The sequence below is a fragment of the Heteronotia binoei genome, chromosome 5 (genome assembly GCF_032191835.1).
Source record: "Heteronotia binoei isolate CCM8104 ecotype False Entrance Well chromosome 5, APGP_CSIRO_Hbin_v1, whole genome shotgun sequence".
Lineage (NCBI taxonomy): Eukaryota > Metazoa > Chordata > Lepidosauria > Squamata > Gekkonidae > Heteronotia > Heteronotia binoei.
The window spans coordinates 19,849,945-19,874,210 of record NC_083227.1 but is presented as its reverse complement, the minus strand read 5'-3'; the positions used below and the strand labels follow the sequence as shown (position 1 = coordinate 19,874,210).

Below are 24,266 nucleotides of genomic sequence, written 5' to 3'. Positions count from 1 at the left end.
TATAATTTTCTAATGTGCATGCATGGTGTGCTTGCATTTCAGTGGTGGAGGAGCCGGTGCAGCAAGTACAGGACACCATTGCCCGTCTCGAGGCCCTGATGCACCGGATCGAGGCCCTCGAGCGGCGCCCAGCAGCGGCGGAAATGGAGGCCCTCAGCCAACGGATCGAGGCCCTCGAGCGGCGCCCAGCACCGGAGGCACCAATGGAGGCCAATGCCGGGCTGGAGGCCCTCAGCCAAAGAATCGAGGCCCTCGAGCGGCGCCCAGCACCGGAGGCACCGCTGGAGGCCATTGCCCGGCTGGAGGCCCTCTGCCGCTCAGCGTGTGAGTGCTCACTATTTTGCAGGATGGGTGGTTCTTGTGAGTGATTGACTGCTCTGCGTACATTACTGAGGGCGTTGCACTTACTTGCTTCTTTTCTAAATTGCAGTGAGCGCCTTCACACGCCGGATTGACGCCCTGGAGCGGCAGTTCCGGAGGCTGGAGCGGGCCAGGGGTGGGGGGTTGGGAGAATAAAGGTGTAAATATGTTTAAAGGTGTATATATGTTTGTCAGTTGTAATAAATTATTGTTAATGTTGAAACCTGAAGATATCTTTTTTCTTTACCTAAACACCGAACTGGGACCTTTGCAAAACATAACTTTATTAAAAGTGCGTTGACCTGACAAGAGCACAACATCAGCTGTACACAGCTGCTGCGTAATAATCTCTAAGGTAGGAACAGCCTGCCCGTGCAGGTATAAGCACTGAAATAACATCATCAATAACAACATGCACAACATGTAATCAATGAAATAATATCATCTTGCCCCTACGGGAAGCCGCCACACTGCCACTTGAGCAGGGTGCAGGAGACAGCAGGCTCTGCCAAAACCGGGCAAGCTATATCTGAAGGCAGTGGCCCATGAGTTTCGCTGCAGTCACAGTTTAGGTGAAGCTGCCTATGTGTGACAGATGGTGGAGATGCTGCATATGGTGGAGAGGTTGCAGTGGCTGGTACCTCACCCACCCTTCCCTGTGCCCTAGCTTCCCTAAAAATTTGGGCAATGCTGCCTAGCATATCAACAGCTGCCCTCATAACATCCACAGTCTCCCTTGTGGCCTGTTCGAAATTCTTTACCAAGCCTGTGTCACGCTCTCCCTGCAAAGTGAACCTGCGTTCTTCAGAAGCTAGCATTCGATCAAAGCGCTCCATCGCGTCTTCATGATCCAGACGGCTTTCCAGGTCCTCCCCTCTGGATAAAGCACCCTTCTTCCTCCTCAAAGTCACCTGGAATTGAAATTGACACCACACTCATTCCTCTCCATGGTTAGTGCTGCAAAGCCCATGCTTACCTTAAAAATCTGTACTATAACATGTCTTCAGGAGCAGTTCTGCTCATACATGAAGCAGGAAACGCAGGGTCAATGGCTCAGCAATTGTAAGCTGGGCAATGCATCTAAGTTCCACTGAAAGCTTTCACATTCCACATAAGACTTATCAGAAGCACTGCAGGCCGCACTTACCCCGAAATGACTCCTCGCCTGGATGTCCATCAGTAAAAACCTGGCTGTGTTCCTGTTCCTGCAACGCATTGCTTGGGTTCACGCCGCTTGAACCTATAGCAATGCAGAGAAATCAACAGTACCACGCTAGCGGGGGGGGGGAGGGAGGCAGAAGGCGGAGGAGTGTCGCGGGTATAATAAGTGCCAAACATCCACGTCTCCCTTCATCTAGGGGCGGTTTCATTAAGGTTTTCCCCATGGCTCCCTATCACCGGCCAACCCACAGCAACCACTTACGTTTTGTAGTTTCGTTAGTACGAAGTATCGCTATTGCGATAAAAGTTTGAAAAAACTAAGGAACCCTTTACCTGGAACCATAAAAATTACACAGCTTAGGGGCACTGCATCGCCGGGATACTCACCAGGAGGTGATTCAGTGGTGTGCGTCAGGAAATCAGCAGCGTTGATTGTTTGTAGGTCAGCTGAAGAGATGCTATCTGATCCTTGAATCGGGATGCTTTCCTTATTTGCCTTGTAATACCGCGCCGTCAAGCTTCTCTTGAACGTACCTGCTGTGCGGTGGCGGGAGTAAGATGCTCAATGGCGGCCAGCAATATCTGTCCCTTCTTCCTCCCAGTGTTCTGTTCGGCTCCTGCAAATTGTGACGACAGCTGCTTCTCGCCTCATGATTGGCCACTAGCATCGGCAGCATGATGTGGGCGATTCCCTGATTCTAGCTCGGCAGTTGCAATTCTCGCGAGACCCAACACCCTCAACTATAATGTATCGGCCGCAATTCTCGCGAGACCCTCGCCATAGCACCCATCAGAGTATCGCAAACCTAACACCCTACCAATAATAATGCATATTATCAATAATCATGTATCCGCCGAAATGTGTTATGTGTAACGCAACTACGAAGTAACGAAACATCACACGGAATGACCCTTCGGTTTAGTGAAGTAAAAAAGAAATAAAAAAACATTAATGCATCCACCTTTGAAATGGTGTAACAGCGGAGAGACAGCGTAACATTGCAAAAAAAAACTGCAATTGAGGCTATTCCGGGAGGGGATGTTATTTCGAAATATCGCTATTACGCAAAACTGAGATGCTTTAAAAAAAAAAAATGGCCGCGGCGGCACTTCGGGGAAGCGCCGCGAAAGGCTGATGATTGGCCAAGAGGGTGGATGGGGTGGGAGGACGGAAAAGGGGGAGGGTGACGCCCACAAAGCAGTCGATCCGGCGTGGATGGATTTCCCACAGCAAACTCCGCTGAGTGGATCCGGAGTGGATCCGGAGGTTTTCGGAAACTCCGGCAACATGCTGGAAAACATACTCCGGCGTAAAATCCCTGTAGCGCCGGAGCAAACCGCAGCGCCGGAGCAACATGTGCGAAATCCAAGAGAAGATCCGGAGGTAAATGGGGCGCTACGACGGAGCAAACGCTAGTGCGAAAACGGCCACAGTGTTTGAACAGAAATGCCACTGGGGACAAAAGAAGCCCCTTCCCCTCACTTGGTTTCCCTATTTAAGCTGCAGCTTCCCTAGCTACACTTTGGGCAAGGAAATAAAACTCCGGGGGGGGGGGGGAGATAAATCTACATGCGGCCAGGGCTTTTTTTGTAGCAGGAACTCCTTTGCGTATTAGACCACACACCCCTGATGTAGCCAATCCTCCATGAGCTTACAGTAGGCCCTGTAAGAAAACCCCTGTAAGCTCTTGGATGATTGGCTACATCAGGGGTGTGTGGCCTAATATGCAAAGGAGTTCCTGCTACAAAAAAAGCCCTGCAAGCATCCCAAATACTCCCACCCCTTAGAATCAGCACCGTCTGAATCCCACAAGGCTAAATTCAGTCTCAGTAGGGTAGCTATCAGTGTTTCTAGCAAGTATTGGGGGAGGAGTGTTCAGGGAATGAGCTGGCTCTGAGTAAAATCCCAGCTGCAAGATTCCCACCCCCACCCCCCTTCTCAGGTCAGTACATACCAGGTGTTAGCTACTAGGGAGAGCAGCCCGCCTCAGCACTGACCGCCCAAGGCCCCTGTGCAGGCATCCAGCAGCCCTGCCAATTCATTTTACTGGTTTCAGCTGGAACAGTTGGAAGGGGGGGGGGGTAGATCCAGGTGGGCACCTGTTTGGGTCTGAAGCAGCAGCACAAAGTCTGAGTCCAGGGGAGCCTTTGAGACCAACAAAGTTTTATTCAAGGGATCAGCTTTTGTGTGCAAGCACACTTCCTCGGATACACTGAAATGGAAGGTGACAGTTCACTGATATGCAGACAGTGGAAATTAGCATACAGTGTAATGACAATGTTTTAATAGATGCAAAAACTAAACAGGAATAACAAGTTAAGTAAAGCAAGTAAACATGTCAAAATAGGAGATTGGTTGTGTTAAAGTATCCTTCTCAATTGTGGAATTCTAAGAACAGTCAACGTTGTTTTTGTGGGGGAGTTTCTCTCATCTCTTGGGAGTGGGGGGGAGTCCTGATTGGTTGAAGGAGATCAAAAGATCATTGGCCTAAATTTGAGTTAGGCAAATCAGCTGCCTGCTGTTGATTTTTCCCGCTCCCCAGAATACTACAACTCCAGGGCATTCAATGAAGCTGACAGGAAGTAGGTTCAGGACATATAAAAGGAAATACTGTTTTACACAGAGAGTGATTAAAATGTAGAATCCACTGCCAGAGGATGCAGCGATGGCCACAGGAATCAAGAGCTTTCAAAGGGGATTAGACAGGTTCATGGAGGATAAGTCTATCAGTGGCTACTAGCCATGGTGGCTGAGGGGAACCTCCACATTCAAAGGCGTTAATCCTCTGAATCCCAGAGCCAGGAGGCAGTGGGGTGGAGAGAGCTGACAAAGAGAATTTTTCTCCTCCTCCAAAAATATTAGAACATGGGGACATTCAATGAAACTGATGGGCAGTAGGTTCAGGATGGACCAAAGGAAATACTTCTTTCCACAGAGAGTGGTTAAAATGTGGAATTTGCTGACAGAGGATGCAGTGATGGGCACAGGAATGGACAGCTTTAAAAGGGTATTAGAAAGATTCATGGCAATAGGGCTATAGGTGGCTACTAGCCATGGTGCCTGAGGGGAACCTCCACTTGCAGAGGTTGTCAATCTCTGAATCCTAGCACCATCAAGCAAAGGCATCTATGCCCTGTTGTGGAACCTAGGTGATTGTCTAGGGCGCCAGAAGGCACGAAGCACCAGAGTATGCAGGTCTGCAACACCCCAGCCCACTCTTCAAGCATAACTCTGTTCAGAATTCTAGTGTAAAGTCTACACTTTGTGGGCCTCGTCTGCTGAATACTGAACCACTGGCGCATGGAACATCCATATTGAAAGTGGCGGGGGCTTGCCTTGTCTGTCAGCTTTTTTGCTTCAATAATAGTTCTAGAATCTGTTCACTTCCTAGCAACAGTAACATTTACAAGTAGATCTTGGCTTTCCTTCATTATACGTCCTTTATAGGCCACAATTCTCTCTCTCTTCAGAATCTTCAGGCAGTTTGAGAACTGATCCTGGGTGTGGGTGAGGAAAAGACCCCAAACTGAGATTTGTTTACTATAAAACAAGGAATACCAGGAATGCAGAGGAGGGCAATAGCAACAATAGGCAAAAGCCACCTCTCTGAACATCTAAGCCTCACTAGGGGTCACTAGAAGTCAGCCATGACTTCAAGGTACAGACACGCACATGCATGCACACAAAACATACAAGAAGCAAAACTGTCATTTAAGGGCCAAACTAGATATAACTGCCTCATATCTGTAACAGGATCTTCGACATTTCTGAAATATTGCACGAAGGTAGCTTCCTCACAAGAATGGTGTCCTGTTCTCTGTTTGCCACTTCAGTACAAAAATATTCACAGGGGCAACTCTCCTTCCTCATGGAGATTTACTCCATCCTTTATACTCCCCGCCCACCATTCCACACACAGGAGAGTTTTTTGTACTAAAAAATTCAGTCACTATATCACTCAACAGGGCTTTTTTTGAGCAGGAACACACAGGAACGCAGTTCTGACTGGCTTGGTGTCAAGAGTCGTGGCCTAACATGCACATTAGTTCCTGCTGGGCTTTTTCTACAAAAACTCAAGCAATATACCCAAGCACTGAACATTTTAAAAAGGCAAAAAGCTCACTGGTTTGGGTGGAGGGGGCGCAGTTTGAGGAGAATGCCAGGCAAGAGGCTAAATGGCACTCGATTGGGGTGGTGGTGGTGGTGGAGAAAAGGCATAGCTTCCAGTCCACATTTCCCCATGCTCTTGGTGTGGTGGGATTTTAGTGAGACGACTTAAAGTTCATGCCTTACGGTATGGTAGGGGTTGGGTTTTATCAGATATGTCAGATGTTCATCACAGGCTGATAATGACATTAGCTCCTATGGATGGAAAAAGGTGTTTAATGTGTGATTTTATTCTTGCCACTTTTGTTGTTCTGGACAAACACCTGATAGCCTTTGGGCAGAGCAATCAGCATACATTCTTTAAGAAATAGTAGTGCACTTTAATTGGGTATTTGTTTAATGTAATAAATTCTGTATGCTGCATATTCTGTTACATGATTAACAATAATTGCAACATGGTTTTAATTTTAATAAATGGTTTTAATTTTGGAACAGGTTTCTCTCTCTCTCTCAGATCATGGGATTCTTGCCAGTCATTCTCCACACTTACTTAAGCTGGTGGGAAGGGGAGTGCTAGAAAAGTCTCTATACTTCAAAAATTCCCTAACATTTTGGTTATAATCTCCCAAGAAAGAGAACACCAAAGCAGAAATAATTCTTAGGGTTTGTAGAATCTTTCGGGCTCAAGTGCCGTGTTCTACTGGAGAAAGTTTTGCTAACAGACGTTTCGTTCTATGCACAGCAATGTGCAATGCACAGCAGCCAAGAAGGTCAGAGCGCCTGCTCCGGCTGCAACGCCACTGAGGATGTTCTCCGCAGCTGAGAACGAAATGTCTGGAAGGAAAACTTTCTCCAGTAGAACACGGCACTTGAGCCCGAAAGATTCTACAAACCCTAATGATGTTACCAGCCGTGAAAACCTGAAATCTTTGAGAAATAATTCTACATGAAAGCAGCCACGGCTATGGGAAGTGGGACAGTAAAGGATTTCTTGTAGTGCCACAGTGCAGCCAAGGGGCCACGGCTTAATGGCAGAGCATCTACTTAGCAAGCAGAAGATCCCAGACTGACTCCCTGGCATTTCTAGTTGAAATGAAGAGGTAGCAGCTGATGCGAAATAACTCCACCTGACTCCCTGGAGAGCCGCTGCCAGTCAGAGTGGACCTGGGCAGACCGAGAGTCTGCCCAGAATAAGGCAGTTTCATGTGTAGGTCTCCCACCCCCCAGTGCTGTTCTTCCAATCTGAACTGCAACCACACAGCTATGGTGTGCAAGCGGGGACACACACAGGTACCAAATCTCCACACTATTCTCCTCCAGCACTGCCACCACACCCTCGGCGAACAGCAGCTCTTTACACCAAGAATGATTCAAATGTGGACTTTGCTGCCAGAGGATGAAGAGATGGCCAAAGGAAGACACAACTTTGAAAGGGGATTAGATAGAGATCCTTTTCAAACTGTCTTTGCATTCCATTTTAGTAACTGGTTGCTAATAAGATTTTGTTCCTGTCATTTCAGACAGACCAGTTTTATAACTGGCTCCTAGTGGAATTTACTTACCTGCTCATGCAAGCCCACCTTTTTTGGGTCAGCAAAGTGTGTTTAATCCACTTTTGAGAGAACCTGCTTTCTTCCATTTTCAGCCCCTTCACAGCATGTCTGAATCACGGTGGTATGCTGTTTAAAATCTTCATAATTCTTCCAACAGTGCTTTTTTCCTGCCCTTTTTTGCTACACAATCTCCCTCAGACTTAAAAAAAACCCATGTTCTAAGGTAAGCATTATAGTGCTTAAACTGCTATAGCACCACTGAGGTGCACTGACTTCATTAACTATAGCACTCCATAGCACTCCTCTGGTTAAGAGTGTCTTAGAGTCTATAACACTCAGGTGTCAATCCCAGCTGAACCATGGAAACTTGCTCGGTTACCTTGGGCTTGTCACACACTGTTACCTGTGAGGGTCATTGTTGTTGTGCGGATAAAACGGAAGACAGGAGAGGATGGAAGCCACATAGGGTCCACCTTCAGGAGGAAGGCAGCAGAGACAGAATAGAACATATTGCCTCCTTTACGAAGGAGAGGTGGGAAGAACTTCCCTGAGCTGTCAGTCCATGTGGTGTAGTGGTTAGAGCATCTGCCTAGGATCTATTTGACCAAGGTTTGAATCCTCAATCTGCCATGGAAGCCTGGAGTGACCTTTGGCCAGTCACACAATCTCAGCCAGATCTAATTCACAGGATTATGACTGTGAGGATAAAATGGAGGACTGGAGACTGACGCCAGCCCCTTAGGTTCACACTGAGGACAAATGAAGGCAGCCTAGAATGAGCCAAAGTTGATACTGGACCAAAAGGAATACTTTCAGAGAAATGACTGATGCTTTCAGGAAGAAGAGAGATCCATTTTTCACAGGTCCTTCTGTAGGAAATTGTTATATGATCCTGGCTACACAAAAAAGGACAACAGCTTTTTCTGTTGCTACATCAGATATTCATGCAGGTTTTTTGGAAAGTGGCAGAACCGCTCATTCCATATTCCAAATGGCCATTGAAGAAGATGAAATTGCATCTATATGCCACCCTCCACTCAGAGTGGCTCACAATCTCCTTTAACTTCCTCCCCCACAACAGACACCCTGTGAGGTGGGTGGGGCTGAGAGGGCTCTCTCAGAAGCTGCCCTTTCAAGGACAACTCCTGAGATAGCTATGGCTGATCGAAGGCCATTCCAGTAACTGCAATTGGAGGAGTGGGAAATCAAATGCGGTGTAGTGGTTAGAGCATCTGCCTAGGATCTATGAGACCAAGGTTCAAATCCTTGATCTGCCAAGTGAAAGCCAGTTTGGTGTAGTGGTTAAGTGCGTGGACTCTTATCTGGGAGAACCGGGTTTGATTCCCCACTCCTCCACTTGCAGCTGCTGGAATGGCCTTGGGTCAGCCATAGCTCTCGCAAGAGTTGTCCTTGAAAGGGCAACTGTTATGAGAGTCCTCTCAGCCCCACCCACCTCACAGGGTGTCTGTTGTGGGGGGAGAAGATATAGGAGATTGTAAGCCGCTCTGAGTCTCTGATTCAGAGAGAAGGGCGGGGTATAAATCTGCAGTCTTCTTCTTTTCCCGGATAAAAGTTCGCACACTTAACCACTACACCAGACTGGCTCTCACACCAAACTGGCTCTAAACATTGTGAATGCAGCAATCTATGGGGTAGGTGAGTGGGACAGACCTCTGGACAATAAAAGGGATGGGCATCTTTGGGTGTCTCTCCAGCTTCTTCTCTTCCTTCCAGCTGTTGGGAAAAGGAGGGGCCCTGCATTTCCCTTTCCCTCTCTTCTTGTGGAGGAGGGACATTAGCATCTAATTTTGAACCTGGCAGCCCTGCATATCAGGAAATCCAAAGAATGAAGCCAGATACATGCAGGAGGTATTTTTCTACCAGGCCAAGGACACACTGCCCACCCACCCCACCACCCCTTTACAGAAAAATCCAAGCAGCAAAATTGCCCATGTAGACTTTTCGGAAAAGACTGAGATCTTGCAAACTTGTTGTGTTGACTTTCAGTTTGAGAATGGAGGAGAAGCCGCCAGGAGACCTCTGCAGGCAGAGCAGGGGATGCAAGGCCTGTTTCCATCACCCGCCCAGGCCACCACCAAGAGAGCAGGGTGGGTGGCAGAGGAGGTGAAGTTGCCACCCCCCCCAGCCCTGCAGGATGTCAGAGAGGAGGAATGGGAGCTGCTGCTGCCTGGCACCATTGGCCAGTAAGCCCGACAGTGGAGGTGGTGGCCCCATGAGTGGAAGGGGGAGGGAGGGAAAGGAGACCCCCTGTTTCTGCCCACCAATGAAGCAGGAGATGGCAGCACCTTAGAGTGGCTCTTCAGGGGCGAGCACAGCAAACAAAGTGGGCAGGATGGGATATTCCCCCCCACAAGTCTCAAGAGGCCCCTCCCTGCTTGTTATCACCAGATTTTCCAGGAATGTAGATTATATCAGGGGTGGCCAAACTTGCTTTATGTAAGAGCCACACAGAATGAACATCAGATGTTTGAGAGCCACAAGACAAGAAGTAAGGCAGACAGGCAGGCAGGCAAATAGATGGGGGGAGTTTAGAAAGAAAGCAACTTTAAATGCATTCCCCAAGTTGCTGGCTGGCTTGGCTTGGGTAAGTGATTTAATCACAGAAATGCCTTCTCCTAGCCAGCTAATGGAGTGGTGGGGGCTTTGAGAGCCACACAATGTGTGTGACAGAGCCATATGTGGCTCCTGAACCACAGTTTGGCCACCCCTAGATTATATATTAGTATGGCCATCTGTACTGAGAGCCAGTGCATTGCACAAGGTGGTAGGACTTGAACTGACAGGGCCTGGGTTCAAATTCCTGCTCAGATATATGATTGCCCCCCTCTGGGGGGGGGCTGAATATCTGTGGACTGGATGGCATTATGCCCTCCCCCCACCCACACACTTGGTCCCTCCCCTCCCCTCCCCTCCCCTCCCCAGACCTCCCCCTCCCCAGCTCTGCCCCCAAACTCTCTGGGGTGAAGCTCACTCGCTCTGGGCCTGACTTCCCTCTCAGGGTCACAGTGAGGATAAAGCAGGAGCTCCCAGTTCCTTGGAGAAACAAAGGAGAGCAAGATGGCTGTGTGGATGTTGAAGGGCCTATAACAGTTTGAAAAGAGGCACAAAAGCAACCGGAAGAGAAACCTTAAAGCAAACAGAGGCCAGCAGGAGCCTGGCTACGCAAATCCACCCCTGGATTCTTCTGTCCAACTGCAGAGTTGTGGATGGATCAAGTCTGTAAATGACGGCACTGTTTGGGACTTCTCTGGCAGTTATGACATGGCTTCCCACCCCCAAAAACAAACAATTAAAGCAGCAGCGTTTTCAACACAACATAACTTTATCATAAGCATAACATCTCCTCAGTCTCTGTATAATCGAAAAACAAGTGCTATCAGCGCAGCAACCTGGATAGGAACAGGACCCTCAGAAAAGGCAGGCTGAACACAGGCAAGATCTAACAGTTGGTGCCCATTAACGAAAAGAGGAAGTCCCAAACAGTAACTGAAACACGCAGGGCCTCTTCTTCCTCTGTAGCAATTCCTCTCTTGTGGTTGAGGAGAATGAAGGCTGGAGAGATGGGGGGAGGGGGGGGTCTGTTCAGAGCTCTCTTGCATCTTGTACAATGGGGAAGGCATTACAGTCAGTTTAAGAAGATACGAAGGGGGGGGGGAAGGAATGCTGGGAAATGGAGGGGGAAATGTCTCCATTTTACCCATCAGTTTTGGTGGCTGGAGACAGGAGTGGGGTTGCCAGCTTCCAGGTGGGGCCTGGAGATCTCCCACTTTTACAACTGATCTCCAGCTGGCAGAGATCAGTCCCCCTGGAGAAAATGGCTGCTTTGGAGCATGGACTTTATGGGACTGTACCATGCTGAGTCCCCTCCCCTCCCCTTCCTCCCCAAACCCTGCCCTCTCCCAGATCTACCTCCCAAAGTTTCCAGGTGCTTTCCAACACAGACCCGGCAACCCTAGACAGGAGAGGTCTTTACAGGTATGGAGAAATAATATTCCCGATGGTCCTGGTGTCAAGAAAAAGTCCTATGAAGAGATTTTGAGGTGGCCTTTTTCATACACTAGAAAGAAGGGCAGGAGGGTCTCTCCATTGAAGGAGGCTCCAGAGAACTCGTAGAGAAGGGCTGCTCGGTCAGCATCAAAAAAGGCCACTCGCCCCCCAGCATAGTTCAGGCACACTTGGATCCCCTTCAGCTCCCCACTCACAGTCAGGGGAAGGTGAGCTTTTATACAAACCCTATGCATCCCTCCCCACTTTCCCATAGCCCAGATCCCTTCCTCAGGAGTAAAAGTGAGGTATCCCTTCCTCCTCACAGACTTTCTGGCCACCCCCACAGCCCAGTTTTCCTCACTTCCCACAAGGACTTCCCAGAAATGGCAGCCTCCTGTGAATCCCTCACAGCCCAGCACAATATCATAACAGTCAAATCGCTCAGGATTGTTGGGCAGAACTTGAGCTGCTTCTCCTCGTCTCACACGTTTCTGACCCTTAGACAAAATGAGGGATGGATGGGCTGTGTCTGGATCCAGAATCACATTTGCTGTTGAAGAAAGATGAGGGAACAAGAAGTGAAACGGCATCAGCTGGGGGATTCCACCCTCTGGCCTGTTTGGTTTCCTTCTCCTGCCAGTCGTGGCCTCCTCCCACCTCTACCACCCTCCCCTTGGTTAACAGGTTCTCTTGCCTCCTCCTGCCCTTTTAAAAGGCAGAGCAGTCTTCCTGTCCACTTTAAGAGAAGGCAGACAAAGTACACAATAAGCACCCACAGGAACACAATCTATTTCCTCCTGTATCCCATCCTGAAAAGAGAACTGTGAAGGAGAGAAAAAAAAATGTCCCAGAATGTTGCAATTCCGGGAGGGGAGGGGCTTCTCTCCCAGGCCCCAGTCTGGCCCTGAAGCAGCACAACACCTGCTCCAAAAGGATCAAAAATGAAAATGGACCTCCAAGAAAATAGTCCAAAAAACTCCAGCCAAGCACACAGAGAACAGGGTGAAGAACTCAAAAGAGAGGCCCACCAGTTCAGGACAAAGCCGACACTGAAGCAAAGAAGCCCCATAGGGTCAATACAGCACACCTACTCTGGCTCAAGTGCCTTCTGAGAAAAATTCTCCCCTTGAGTAAGAAGAGATTGCCCACCCCAGGACCACCAAGAAGGAAGATGCACAGTGAGACAAATCTTTCATTCTCCAGTGGCCCAGGGTGGGGAAGTCTCCACATCTCCACATAAAAAAGCAGCATGCCCAGGGAGGGAAAGAATCTCAGATGTATGCTACAGGACCATTTTCTTCCAAAAGCAGTCTCAGCTGAGGCTGTTTTGTCAATCCTGCAATGCCTGGTGAATGAGTGGAACAATTTCCAAGTTGCAGCCCTACAGACCACCTCAAAGAAGGGAAGGACCAGATAATGCTGAGGCTGCTACCCCTCTGAGGGAGTGGGCTGTAACACCCGAAGGGAGATGCAGTCCTCTCGATTTATATGCCAGGAAAATGCAGCCTCTGACCCATCTGCTAATGCTGGATGTGGAGACCGTACGGCAGGAGTGTCAAACGTCCTGTCCATGAGCCAAATTGGCCCACTCAGGGCTTCAGTCAGACCTGCAGGGCTCTTTTTCTCCCCCTCCCCTCCTACCCTCACCCTTTTCCCAGCTCCTGCTGCTTTGTCTTTGCATCAAATTGCTTAGAGCAGGGGTGGCCAATGGTAGCTCTCCAGTTGTTTTTTGCCTACAACTCCCATCAGCCCTAGCTACCATTGGCCACCCCTGGCCTAGAGTATCACAGTGTAGAACAGAAACAAAACAAAAAACTGTGAAATAAATGAAAGAAGCTCTATACAAAAACTTAGTGACTATATTCCAAATACTTAAAGCAATATAATACGAACATTTCAAATATCAAAAATTCATCACAACTATACTTCAGTCACAAATATTTACCAACTACAATGTTCATTAATTCAAGTCCATTTCACAGCATCAATTTCCGACTTTTAAAAGTCAAGACGATTCACCCGTTCCGATGGGCTGAATGAAAGTGCTGGTGCTCCAAATGCAGATTCATGAGAAAAGTTCCTATATTTTCCACATTCTTCTTGGTTGTCCAAACTTATGGCTTCCAATATTCATAAAAGAACTCTTCAGACATAAAGACGAAGTGGGTATGTTATAAGCCTCTAACAGGAACGCGCCTTTACTTCTGTTTCCGGGAGAACCCTTCTTCAGTGAGGCATATCCCACTGTACTAAAACAGCACATATTATTAAAATAGTATATTACAATCCTGAGTACTCTTATTTCCAATCCTTTATAGTACATACAATTTCTAATGCTCACAACGTTCTTCCGACAATCACTTGCGCACAGCACCTAAGCACAGAAAAAACCTCAACCTTACCGCTATCACATTCTCCTCTATATCTCGTCAACTACATGCAGCTGCACTATTTCCTAAAGTGACCAAAACATATTAATAGAAAGAAACGAAAAAAGATGACAGACACACCTGGGCACATCTTATTCACACCATAAGTTACTTCAAGACTAAGTACACTAATTCCAGTCTACATAATTAATTATAAAATTATAAATAACCAGACAGATCCATCACGGAATTGAGACCCTCCGGCTCCAATGATTTCATTTTAAAAATCCAAATCTTAGTCTTGCTCATTCTGTCCTTGATAATGGTTTCTACCAACTTCCCCAGTATTGAAGTCAGATTGACTGGCCTGTAATTTCCTTTCCCTTTTTAAAGATGAGGGTGACATTTGCTGCCTTGCGGTCCTCAGGAATAGAGGCAGATTTCAATGAAAGATTACATATTTTTGCCAGGAGATCCAGAAGTTCACCTTTGAGTTCTTTTAGAACTCTTGGATGCATGCCATCCAGACCTGGTGACTTATTAGTTTTTAATTCGTCTATCAGTTGTAGGACCTCCTCTCTTGTCACATCAATCTGACTCAGGTCTTTCAACACCCCTTCCACAATTAGCGGTTCTGGAGCAGGTAAACATTTCTTATCTTCCACAGTGAAGATGGAGGCAAAATGCATTCAGCTTCAGGTTGAGGTTTTCTCCGTGCTTAGGTGCTGTGCGCAAGTGATTGTCGGAAGAACTTTGTATTAGAAATTGTGTGTACTATAAAGGATTGGAAATAAGAGTACTCAGGATTGTAATATAATATTTTAATAATATGTGCTGTTTTAGTACAGTGGGATATGCCTCTCTGAAGAAGGGTTCTCCTGGAAACAGAAGTAAAGGCGCGTTCCTGTTAGAGGCTTATAACATACCCATTTCGTCTTTATATCTGAAGAGTTCTTTTATGAATATTGGAAGCCATACATTTGGATGACCAAGAAGAATGTGGAATATATAGGAACTTTTCTCATGAATCTGCGTTTGGAGCACTAGCACTTTAATTCAGCCCGTTGGAACGGGTGAATCGTCTTGAGTTTTAAAAGTCGGAAGTTGATGCTGTGAAATGGACTTGAATTAATGAACATTGTAGTTGGTAGATATTTGTGACTGAAGTATAGTTGTGATGAATTTTTGATATTTGAAATGTTTGTATTATATTGCTTTAAGTATTTGGAATATAGTTACTAAGTTTTTGCATAGAGCTTCTTTCATTATTTATTTCACAGCTTTTTCTTTTGTTTCTGCCTTGTCTTTGCAGGCCAAAGAAGAAATCAAAGCTGCAAAGAAAATGCAGAGTGGATTTTCCATTCCAGTCTCTGGGCACAGGGACCTGAATGGAAAATCCACTCCACGTTTTCCTTGCAGCTTTGCACTGAAATATGTTTCAATGGAGTGGAGTTCAGTTTAACTTCCCAGAATTCCTATGGCCAGCTGAAGCTTCCTGGAGTTGTGTCCTTGCAAATAAAGGGTTGATGCTTTGAGCCAGCTTTGTCTCTGCTCAATGGATGTGAGAACTGGTGCCTAGTGAGTACTCTAACTTGGGAACCTACAGCCAAAGGGAGATGTTACATTGGAGGGCCACTGCCAATCTGAGTAGGCTCAGGGGAGGGGGAGACTCTTGCAATGCCGTGCCATTTCATGTTTCCCCAAGCTGAGAGTATTTTATATTTTTTGTTTCTGCTGTGATCCTTGTGCTTTTTCTTGATGATTTATTTTTAAAATTGCATTGCAAGATCCCACTATTCCCCCACCTTTCCATTTTAAACAAAATATTGCAGGAGTTTTAAGCATGCTTGTATTTTAAGTTAAAAATAGTGTCTTTAATTGTGTTTATCTGTGTCCTTTATAAAGTTTATATCTCTGCTATCTGCCGTTACGTTTTATGACACGCATGGCTCAGCCCCACAAAGTCCCATTTATGTCAGATCTGGCCCTCTTAACAAATGAGTTCGACACCCCTGCCTTATGGCCTAGGGAACATTCCCTAAAAGGAATAAAATATTTTGGAAACAAATAAATGCCCTCCAGAGGGGAGGGGAGGGAATGTTCACCATAGGACAGGGTCAGGGAAATAGCAGCGACAGAGGTTTGGAAAATCTGGATTCTCCCACCCACACAGCAGCCACCCACACTTCACTGCAATCCTTTCCAAAGCCCTGGTGGAAACTCGGTTTGAGTAAGCTGGGAAAACCCAGAAGGTGCCTGAATGCAGTGGAGAAGCAGGGGAAAAATCTGCTACACTTTGAACAAGGGGCAGAGCTAGAACTGAGAGAAATAGATTTGGTACTTAATTCATATTGCTTCCCACCAAATGCTGCAAAATTTAATGCCTGTTCTGGCACTGGGGTTTTTGCTGCCCCATGCTGCCACCCCACCCCCGTGCCCCATCCCCCATCCCATGGGGGTGGGTCTTTAAAAGGGGGGAGGGGGCTGCTTCTGCATGCTCCCCCCCTTCCATTTAAAGAAGACCCACCTATTGGGTATTTAAATGGTGGGGAGGAGGTTGTGGCAGCACCGGCTCTTTCCTCCACCTGAGTCCCAGGCAGGTGAAAGAGGTGGCACTGGGCTCCTACCTGGGTCTCGGGCTGCCTTCCCTTGCAGGCCACCTTTGTCCTCTGCCTGGGTCTCAGCCCTGCGAAAAGGCGGCACTGCGCTAGCTAGCGAGTGAGGAGGGGATGCCTAACAGCGACCCTGTAGGCCATGTGGCGCCCTAGGCAGCTACCTATGCGGCCTACTCCCACAAGCCGGCCATTATTATGTTCTCCCTTTCTAGCTTAACATAGCCTCCCTTTGTCCAGCAGAAAATGAATCACTTGAAAGTCTCTGTGAACCAACAGTGCCTGTGACCTTGGAGGGCTAGGCACTGGGCTCTCAGGATGGAAAGAGGCATAACAAATTGCAGACATAACAGATCAGTGTGAGAACAGGAAGATATTCACAAATCAGGACCCAAAGGTTACTGCAGGTTACATAGAAGTACTCCCCCCCCCCCCCCGCCTTTCCAGGAACATGGCAAGAGGCACTCTTGACACTCTTCTGGACTGGAGTTACCAACACTGAGATATTGGACATCTGGCATGATCTACCCTGGGCAGGGAAACCTGATGCCCCAATAGCCACCTTTGGTGGGAGAACAGCAAGACTTTTCTTATGGAGCTCAGTCACGCTCTTGCCCAGCAGCCATTCTCCCATCGTTTCAATATGGCAGCAGGTAGGTTGTAGTGTATCAGCAGCCATACACGTCCCCGCGCAGAGGCGACTGGGCGGTCCCAGGTGCCTCCAACGCGGGGCGCGGAGTCCCCCGCCAATCACCAGCTGTGGCGGGAAGTTTAACAGGTCAGGATTGGCCTGACCTGTCCAGTAGGCTGTACCGGGAACTGTACATAAGCGGGACCCGCCCCGCGTGTTCTCTCTCTTGCAACGTGCTCCTAATAAAGAATGTTGCCCTACTCGTGTCTCCTGACCGAGTACGTTACACTGGTGACGAAGGTGGGATTCTAGCCTCATCGGCTACGTAGGAGACCAAGGGCACCACCAGGCCACGACCGCCGCCGCAGCCACCATGGCCAACCAGGGCGGAACCACCGGTCTTGCAACGTGCTCCTAATAAAGAATGTTGCCCTACTCGTGTCTCCTGATCGAGTACGTTACATAGGTGAAAAGAGGCAGTTCATCTCCTCAGAGTTCACCTTTTCTTTCACCCTTACCGACATCCTCGGAGCAAGAAGGAACTGGCTGTGGCAGGAAGGGTAAGATTTTGACGAAGAGTGTTCTGTAGTGCTATCTCTGAGAACACCAAGTTGAAGAACACAAATTGTAAGGTGAAGCTTTTTAGTTTAGAAATAATTGGTTGGTGTATGAAGAAAAATGTACCTTTCTGCATGTGAAGCCCAAAATCCAGAGCGTCTGAGGAAGCAAAGGAACAGAAAGTGAGCAGCAAGCCCTTCTGCTTCTTACAAATCTGGCGACAAAAATATCAGCTAATAATACTATTTTCTTTTTGGGAGAGTAGGCGGCATAATATAGCTCAATGCTGTCGAATTGTGGAAGCTAAACTGGGTCAGTACTTGGATTGACCAAAGAAGACTCTGCAGAGGAAGGAAACAGCAAACAGCCTGTTTCTCACTTGCCTTGAACACCTCTTGGTGGGGTTGCCAGAAGTCGTTTGTGACTTGATGGCACATAGGTACATATCTTTTCTGAATTACAGCTAGAGGGTCAAGTAGAAGCTATTTCAGGGGGAGGGGCGGGGATTGTGTACAAACTTTCAACATTCTTTTCACTAGTCACTGGAGTTACTTGGGATTCATGTAATAGAAAGTATGCTAAGGACTGCAGCCCAAGGGTCCAAGCTGGCTAAATTGAGGACACTTCTAGACAGAGGTTCTGCAGTGCCATCCTCAGCAGAGTTACACCCTTCAAACTCACTGATTTCAATGGGCTTTGAAGGGTATTTCTCTAAAGACAGCACTGTCGGTCCCCTTGAGACCATTCTGTGGGCTCTACTAGGATATAGTCACACAAACACAAACACACAATCAAAGGGACCAGTTTTGATATGTCTGATTTGGTCACAGACACATTACAAAGAGAAGGGGGGGGGTGTGTCCCTGAAATTGATCCAGTGACTGTTTCATTAAAAATACATGCCGTAAAGAGCAGTTTCCCTCCCTGTCATTCTAGGTGCTTGTTTGACCATCTTCCTCACCATGTGCCCTTGCATGGTCGCAGTAATGATTAGAGATCAACAACATAATATAATTTTGAGAAGTCCATGTAATGCAATTCTGAGCTGAAGTTATGGCAGAATTCTCATCAGAAAACTTTACATGGCGAACTAAAATGGCCTTCTGAACTGATACATAAACTCGCCACGTTCCTGGGTCTGTTAATGATATAGTCAGCCTGGAACATACTAAAACACATCTGGCCCACTCTAATGTCCAGTCTGAAACTCCGGCAGTGTTTCTTCATTACCTTTGAGTTGCTTCTTGATGCTCTTCAAAAGGAGATTTAAATCTGAGAAGTCCCAGATGTGCCACTTCAGTGCAAGTGGAATAGCCACTGGACTCTCAAACGACTCCTTGTCTTCATACCTGGAGAAAATCCCATTAGGGTACCATCCATCCCATTCAGAATCTCCCTCCCTCTCCTCCGCCCCAAGTGGGTCAGAGAAGCAGAGGAAGGAACTGGCAGAAAGCCAAGGGAAACAGGCTGATGCTGAAAGCACTGGAAGGTGGGCGGGCTCTTGAAGAGGAATGCACAGCTCCTGCTTTCTTAAGAACTAGCTACACTAAACCTATTGGTCACTGTGACCAGAACTACTAAGTACTCATTACATTTATTATAATAAAGACAGGTAAATCAAAGATTACATATTACAAACAGACACACAAAAGGGAAAAGTCCTTTCTCTGAAAAAATTCCTAAATGATGGTCCAGATTCCAGTGTGGACTTCAATACCATGAAGTAAGTTGCAATTTCTTGAATCTCATGAAAGGTATCATTAGGATGCTCTGTATTCTCAGTGCTGGGGGGGGGGGCAACAGTGGGAGGGCTTCTAGTGTCCTGGCCCCACTGGTGGACCTCCTGATGGTACTTGGGTTTTTTGGCCACTGAGTGACACAGAGTGTTGGACTGGATGGGCCATTGGTCTGATCCAACATGGCTTCTCTTATGTTTTTATATTCTTCACAAGCTGCCCAGTTCAGTCCCAGGATTACGAAGGTTAATGTAAAAGATCCACTTACCTTTGCAATGTGCTTCTGACATCCTAAAGAAAGAAGGCAGAGGGTGAGAAGAAGAGAGAGAGACCTTCAGAGTAGGGTGTGTTGTGTTCCCCTTGTGGACTTTCCCCCTTTTCCCTGCAGCCTTACAACATGGTTCAGCAATGAAAGGAAAGAGAGGAGACAGGGTCTGTCTGGGCATAAGTGCCATCACATCTGCACAGACATGCTAGACAGACAGCAGTGCCCAGAACAGCTGTGTGGATGCTGTTCCTGTAACCATATGCCGTTGCCATTGTGTGTCGGTGTGCATTTTATATATAAGTGACATTTCCCACACCATACCGACCCTAGACATACTCCTTTAAAAATGGGTTGTGAAAAGTCTTGCATGTGATCCAGCTTCCTGGTTGGTGGTGTTGTGAAAGAGTTTTCCAGGAACCATGGGGTTCCTCAGACTGTTGGTTGAAACACAAACACACTTTGGCTTCCAGTGGCTGCAGTCTAACAGGGAGGGGCAGGGGCTGTGGGGGAATGTATTTCCAGGGAGTGTTGTTTTGCAGGGCCCTGGGATTGTCCAGTCTGCCCCTGTCTGGAGGTGGAAAGGGGCAGAGGGGAAAGTGGGCCTGGTGCAGAGGTGAAAACTTGCTAGCGACATAAACTGGGCTGGTTTGCTTTTGCTTTTCTGCTGAGCAGAGGGGATTTGGAGCCATCCTTCTCCCCAAGGGGACTCTGCCTGTTTCTGCCACACTCACCTGCAGGAGATCACTGGCCGGCTGCTGACATTTCTCCTCCATCTCCTGGATGAGGCTTTCCAGAGAAGAGAGCTCCTCAGAGATTCTGTTCAGATGCTGGTCCCTGTTTCTCGCCACCTCCTTCTCCACCTCTTCCATCTGGGCCAGCAAAAATTTCTCTTGTTGCTCCAGAAATGTGTGCAGTTGCCTGAACTTGGCTAGTGTCGCTTGCTTCTCTTTTTCAGTATGTTTCTGAGATGAAAAGAGAAGAAAAGCAGGCCACCATCAGGAACACAGCTGGTCTCTGCAGTGGGAAGAGACGCTTGAGGAGGCTCCTATCCCATCCTATCCCGGAGGGGTTCTTTCAGCCGCAGAGGATTCAGTCTGCAGCAGAAAACCCAGAAAGTAGAAGGGGCTTCTTGAGTCCATTTGTTCCCTCACTAAACAGCCTCCACAGGCTGACTTCCCCAGTTCCCATTGGGGGATGAGACATGATGGTTGAGGAGAAACACCACAGGGGGCAAAAGTGCTCAGAAGCCCCCTCCCCTCACTTGGTCTCCTAACCTTAACTGCAGCTTCCCTGGCTGCATTGTGGGCAAGAGAATTTTGTGGGGGGGCAGGAATGTACATACTACTGAATATCCCAAGTATGCCCCCCCTAGAATCAGCAGTGGCTGAACCCCACTTTCATTTGACCTTAATCCAGCCCTGCATTAGACCCTCCTGAGGTCTCAGTCTCCCTCCCCAAATCTCCAGGAGTTTCCGAACCTGGATCTGGCAAACCTATCCCCCCATCCCCCACTGGTGGCCAGAGGAGACCCGGCAACCGTCCTTCTAAATTGAAAGTGGGGGCAGCCTCAAGGGTTGATTTTTCTGCTATTTGGACTTACGAGCACGTCTTGGCTTTCCTTCTCCACATCTCCTTTATACGCCACAATTCTCTCTCTCTCCTTCTTCAGAATCTCCAGACGGTTGCAGAACTGATCCTGGGGGGAGGGGAGATCACAGTTGAAATGTGTTCTTTTTAAAGGTTTACTCCATGCTCTTCCCTGCTGGCCACCATGACACATTTATTTAAATTCATATATATAACCATGTTAGTTTAAAAAAAAAATCAAATTCCAGCATGCTATTCCATCAGGAGAGCCTGTGTGCAGTAACACTTAAAGTGCTGGACTAAGATCTGGGAAATCCAGGTTTGAACCCCCAGTCCTGCCGTGGAAGCTTGCTGGGTGACCTTGGACCAGTCTCATGACTCTCAGCCTACCCCTGACCTGGTTAGTCCCAGGACAGCCTGATCAGCAGGGCCGACCTGGAAGCAGGCAGTGGCAGGCAAACCACCTCCCAACCTCTCTTGCCTTGAAAAGCTTACAGGGTGTCCATAAGCCAGCTATGACCTGACAGCAAAACAAACTTCTGTCACGCCACTCGTGTTCTGAGCAGGCACTTGGGTGGGCTTCTGTTCTCCATTTTGAAACCCAAGACCTGACAATCTCAAACATTTACAAGACATTTTTGAGAGCTAGGAGTCTGCCTTTGTACTAATTTTAACTAACTAGCTAGCTAGCCAAAGCATCACACATCTTTAAACAAATGAAGTGTCCAATGTAATACCCTTTCTGATGTGACTCATCATACTGGATGTTAAGAAGCACACTATGCCCAAAGAAGCTGCCCCCGTCCTTCATAGTTTCCAAAGGACTACGTCAAACCAGATCATCTCTGCAGTAGAAACTGAAGGGAGGGGCCACAGTTTTGCAAGCCTAGTAGAACCAAAGCAATGTACAGAGTACCCAGCAGTACTAGTGCAATCAGAGTGCCCAGCAGAACCCAGTGCCGTTGTGGCAATGCCAGCTGATGTCAGGCACAGAATCCCAGTCCAAGAAGGGGGGGGATGGAACCTCAGCAGCACTAGTGCAAATGTGCCCAGCAAACCCAGTGCCATTCATAATATCAGCATAAGTTTTCCACTACATTGCTCTTAAATACATTCTGTCGCCAAACAGGATAGTGATGAAAAAGTCTTGAGGTCAAGAAGTGAAAATAAAGGGGGAGGGGAACATGGAAAAATTAGGTGAAGGGAGACAGAAAACATGAATGAGAAGTGTGTGGAAAGGGGGGGGGGTTGTTTATCTTACTGCATGTCATGGGCTCTGACAAGGGGACTGCCCAGGCAGAGCCGACAGGGTTAGCAGACCCAACGGAGCTGACAGCTGACCCCTCTCACAACTTGACTGATTCACTGCCGCTGCCTGCAGGGTTCTCAACACCTGGCTGTACAGCTGACAAGGACCAACAACAGGTAGACACACATCCCAGTTCACCACATTGCCTTGCTCGAGTATGGGAAAGGCTCCGTCAGGACTTAGTGATCTGAAGGAAAGAGGCCAAACTGCGGGCAAGATGTTCTGTCAGCCCAGAGTTTTAGCAGACGCCAGGCTGGCCCTGCTGCCTGCTAATTGGAAACAGTAGCAGCGGGCTATCTAAGCTCCTGCTTCGAGTTGCATGCTCTGTGGAAGCAACAAGTCCATCCGGTGACTTGCGACTACTCCAGCTCCCGTTCCTTGGCTCTGTTCCTGCTCTGACTTCCCAGTTTCCTGACTCCTGGATTGTACGATCCTGCTTTCAGACTGCAATTCGGACTCAGTATTGGTTCCTTCAACGCTCCTCTGGCTCTGACTTGGACTGGACTCCGACTTCCCCCTTGCCTGCACTCCAGCGTGTGACACTGCAATACTAGAACTACTGCTTTGCAAGATCTGGCTGAGCTGGGTGCAAGGAAAGGAAGAGATAAAAACTAGACTATTGGAGAAAATGAGCTGCAGGCTGGCTACACATGGGCTTCCACAGAGACCAATGGATCAAGAGGCCTCTCCTGTAAATACAGTGCCCTCATATTCTCACACACATGAGGCCAGACAGGCTGGCCATTTGTGGAAGGGAAAGTACTCTCTAGATTAAGTTTCTTTCTCTTCTTTTGACTGAAACCTGAATGTGAATCTACTTGAATAAATGTAAGTTTACTTTTTTTACCATATACTTCTTGGGAGATGTATTTACTGCACTCTGCATCCCGTTCTATGTCTGGGCAAACTCTGCTACATTAACCAAATATTGCCATAATGAGTACCCCTAATATCTAGCTGTTGCCTTTTCCCTCGCTCCACCCATTTTTATTCATCCTTTGACTATTATTGCCTCTCTCTGCCTTTCCTCCTCTAAAACTTCATGTTGGGCCAAACAAATCTTTGAGTCTTGATGTTGCTATATCCTGTTGCTCCGCAAAGACTGGCACAGAAGAGAGTACCCTACTTAGCAGAGTAAATAAATCTTTATAACTTGTAGTAATAAAACCATCTTGATTAAACAGAAAAACTGGGTTTGTCTTAATTTTGTTCTCAGTATGGCCCAAACACTCATCATAAAAAGGAGAAAAACCACAATTGGTGTAACGTACTGGGACAGGAGACGTTGGTAGGGCAACATGCTTTAATGGAGACACGTTACAAGAGAGAGAGCACGCGGGCCGGGTCCCGCTTATATACATTCCCGGAACTTCTTCCCCGACAGGCCAGCCCAATCCTGGCCTGTTGAACTTCCCACCGCTGCTGGTGATTGGCGGGCTCAGCGCTTCCCGCGGAGTCGCCTGGGTGTCCCCAGTCGCCTCCGCTGTCCGGCTACGCGGACTAACGCTATTGCGTCATAACAAAATGGTTGCCGCATTGCGTTATAACGAAATGGTTGCCGCCTTATGCTATCGCAATACGCTACACTCCTCCCCCCATAGTTAATGTACATAGTCCTGGAGGTAGGCAGGAGGCCGACACTCCCGTGTTGACCTCCTTGGTGCTGCTTGAGGTATGGGGACGGCTTCTGCGGTCGGGGCATCTCCGGGGGGTGATGTGTCGGCTTGCTGCAGGTCTGGCTCTGTTGATCGCCCGGCCTCCGCTGGTGTGGGCAGGTGCGGTGCTGGCTCGGCGGCCTCAGGTAGATCCCTCGCTGGCTCCCCCCCGGGCATTGCTTCTCCCGCTTCGGTGGGCCCTTCCGGTAAAGTGCGGCGGCGCATTTGGTCGATGTGCCGCCGTAGGACTTGGCCCCCCTCTGTGGACACCTCATAGTGGCGGGACCCTATTACCCGCAGCACTCGTCCTGCTAGCCACCCCGGTCCCCCGGCGTAGTTACGGGCGAACAC

At 48.0% G+C, this 24,266-nt stretch overlaps 1 protein-coding gene across 1 annotated transcript in view; it reads right to left on the bottom strand.

Moving 5' to 3' along the window:
• Positions 1-24,266, bottom strand: part of LOC132571811 (tripartite motif-containing protein 10-like) — a 48,396-nt gene that overhangs the window by 22,259 nt on the left and 1,871 nt on the right. The window contains exons 2-7 of the mRNA XM_060238604.1: positions 20,965-21,060; positions 20,096-20,326; positions 19,365-19,387; positions 18,591-18,709; positions 11,552-11,740; positions 7,586-7,655 (exon numbers count right to left, since the gene is read on the bottom strand). Coding sequence (XP_060094587.1) covers positions 7,586-7,655; positions 11,552-11,740; positions 18,591-18,709; positions 19,365-19,387; positions 20,096-20,326; positions 20,965-21,060 — 728 coding nt within the window. The remainder of the gene's footprint in view (positions 1-7,585; positions 7,656-11,551; positions 11,741-18,590; positions 18,710-19,364; positions 19,388-20,095; positions 20,327-20,964; positions 21,061-24,266) is intronic.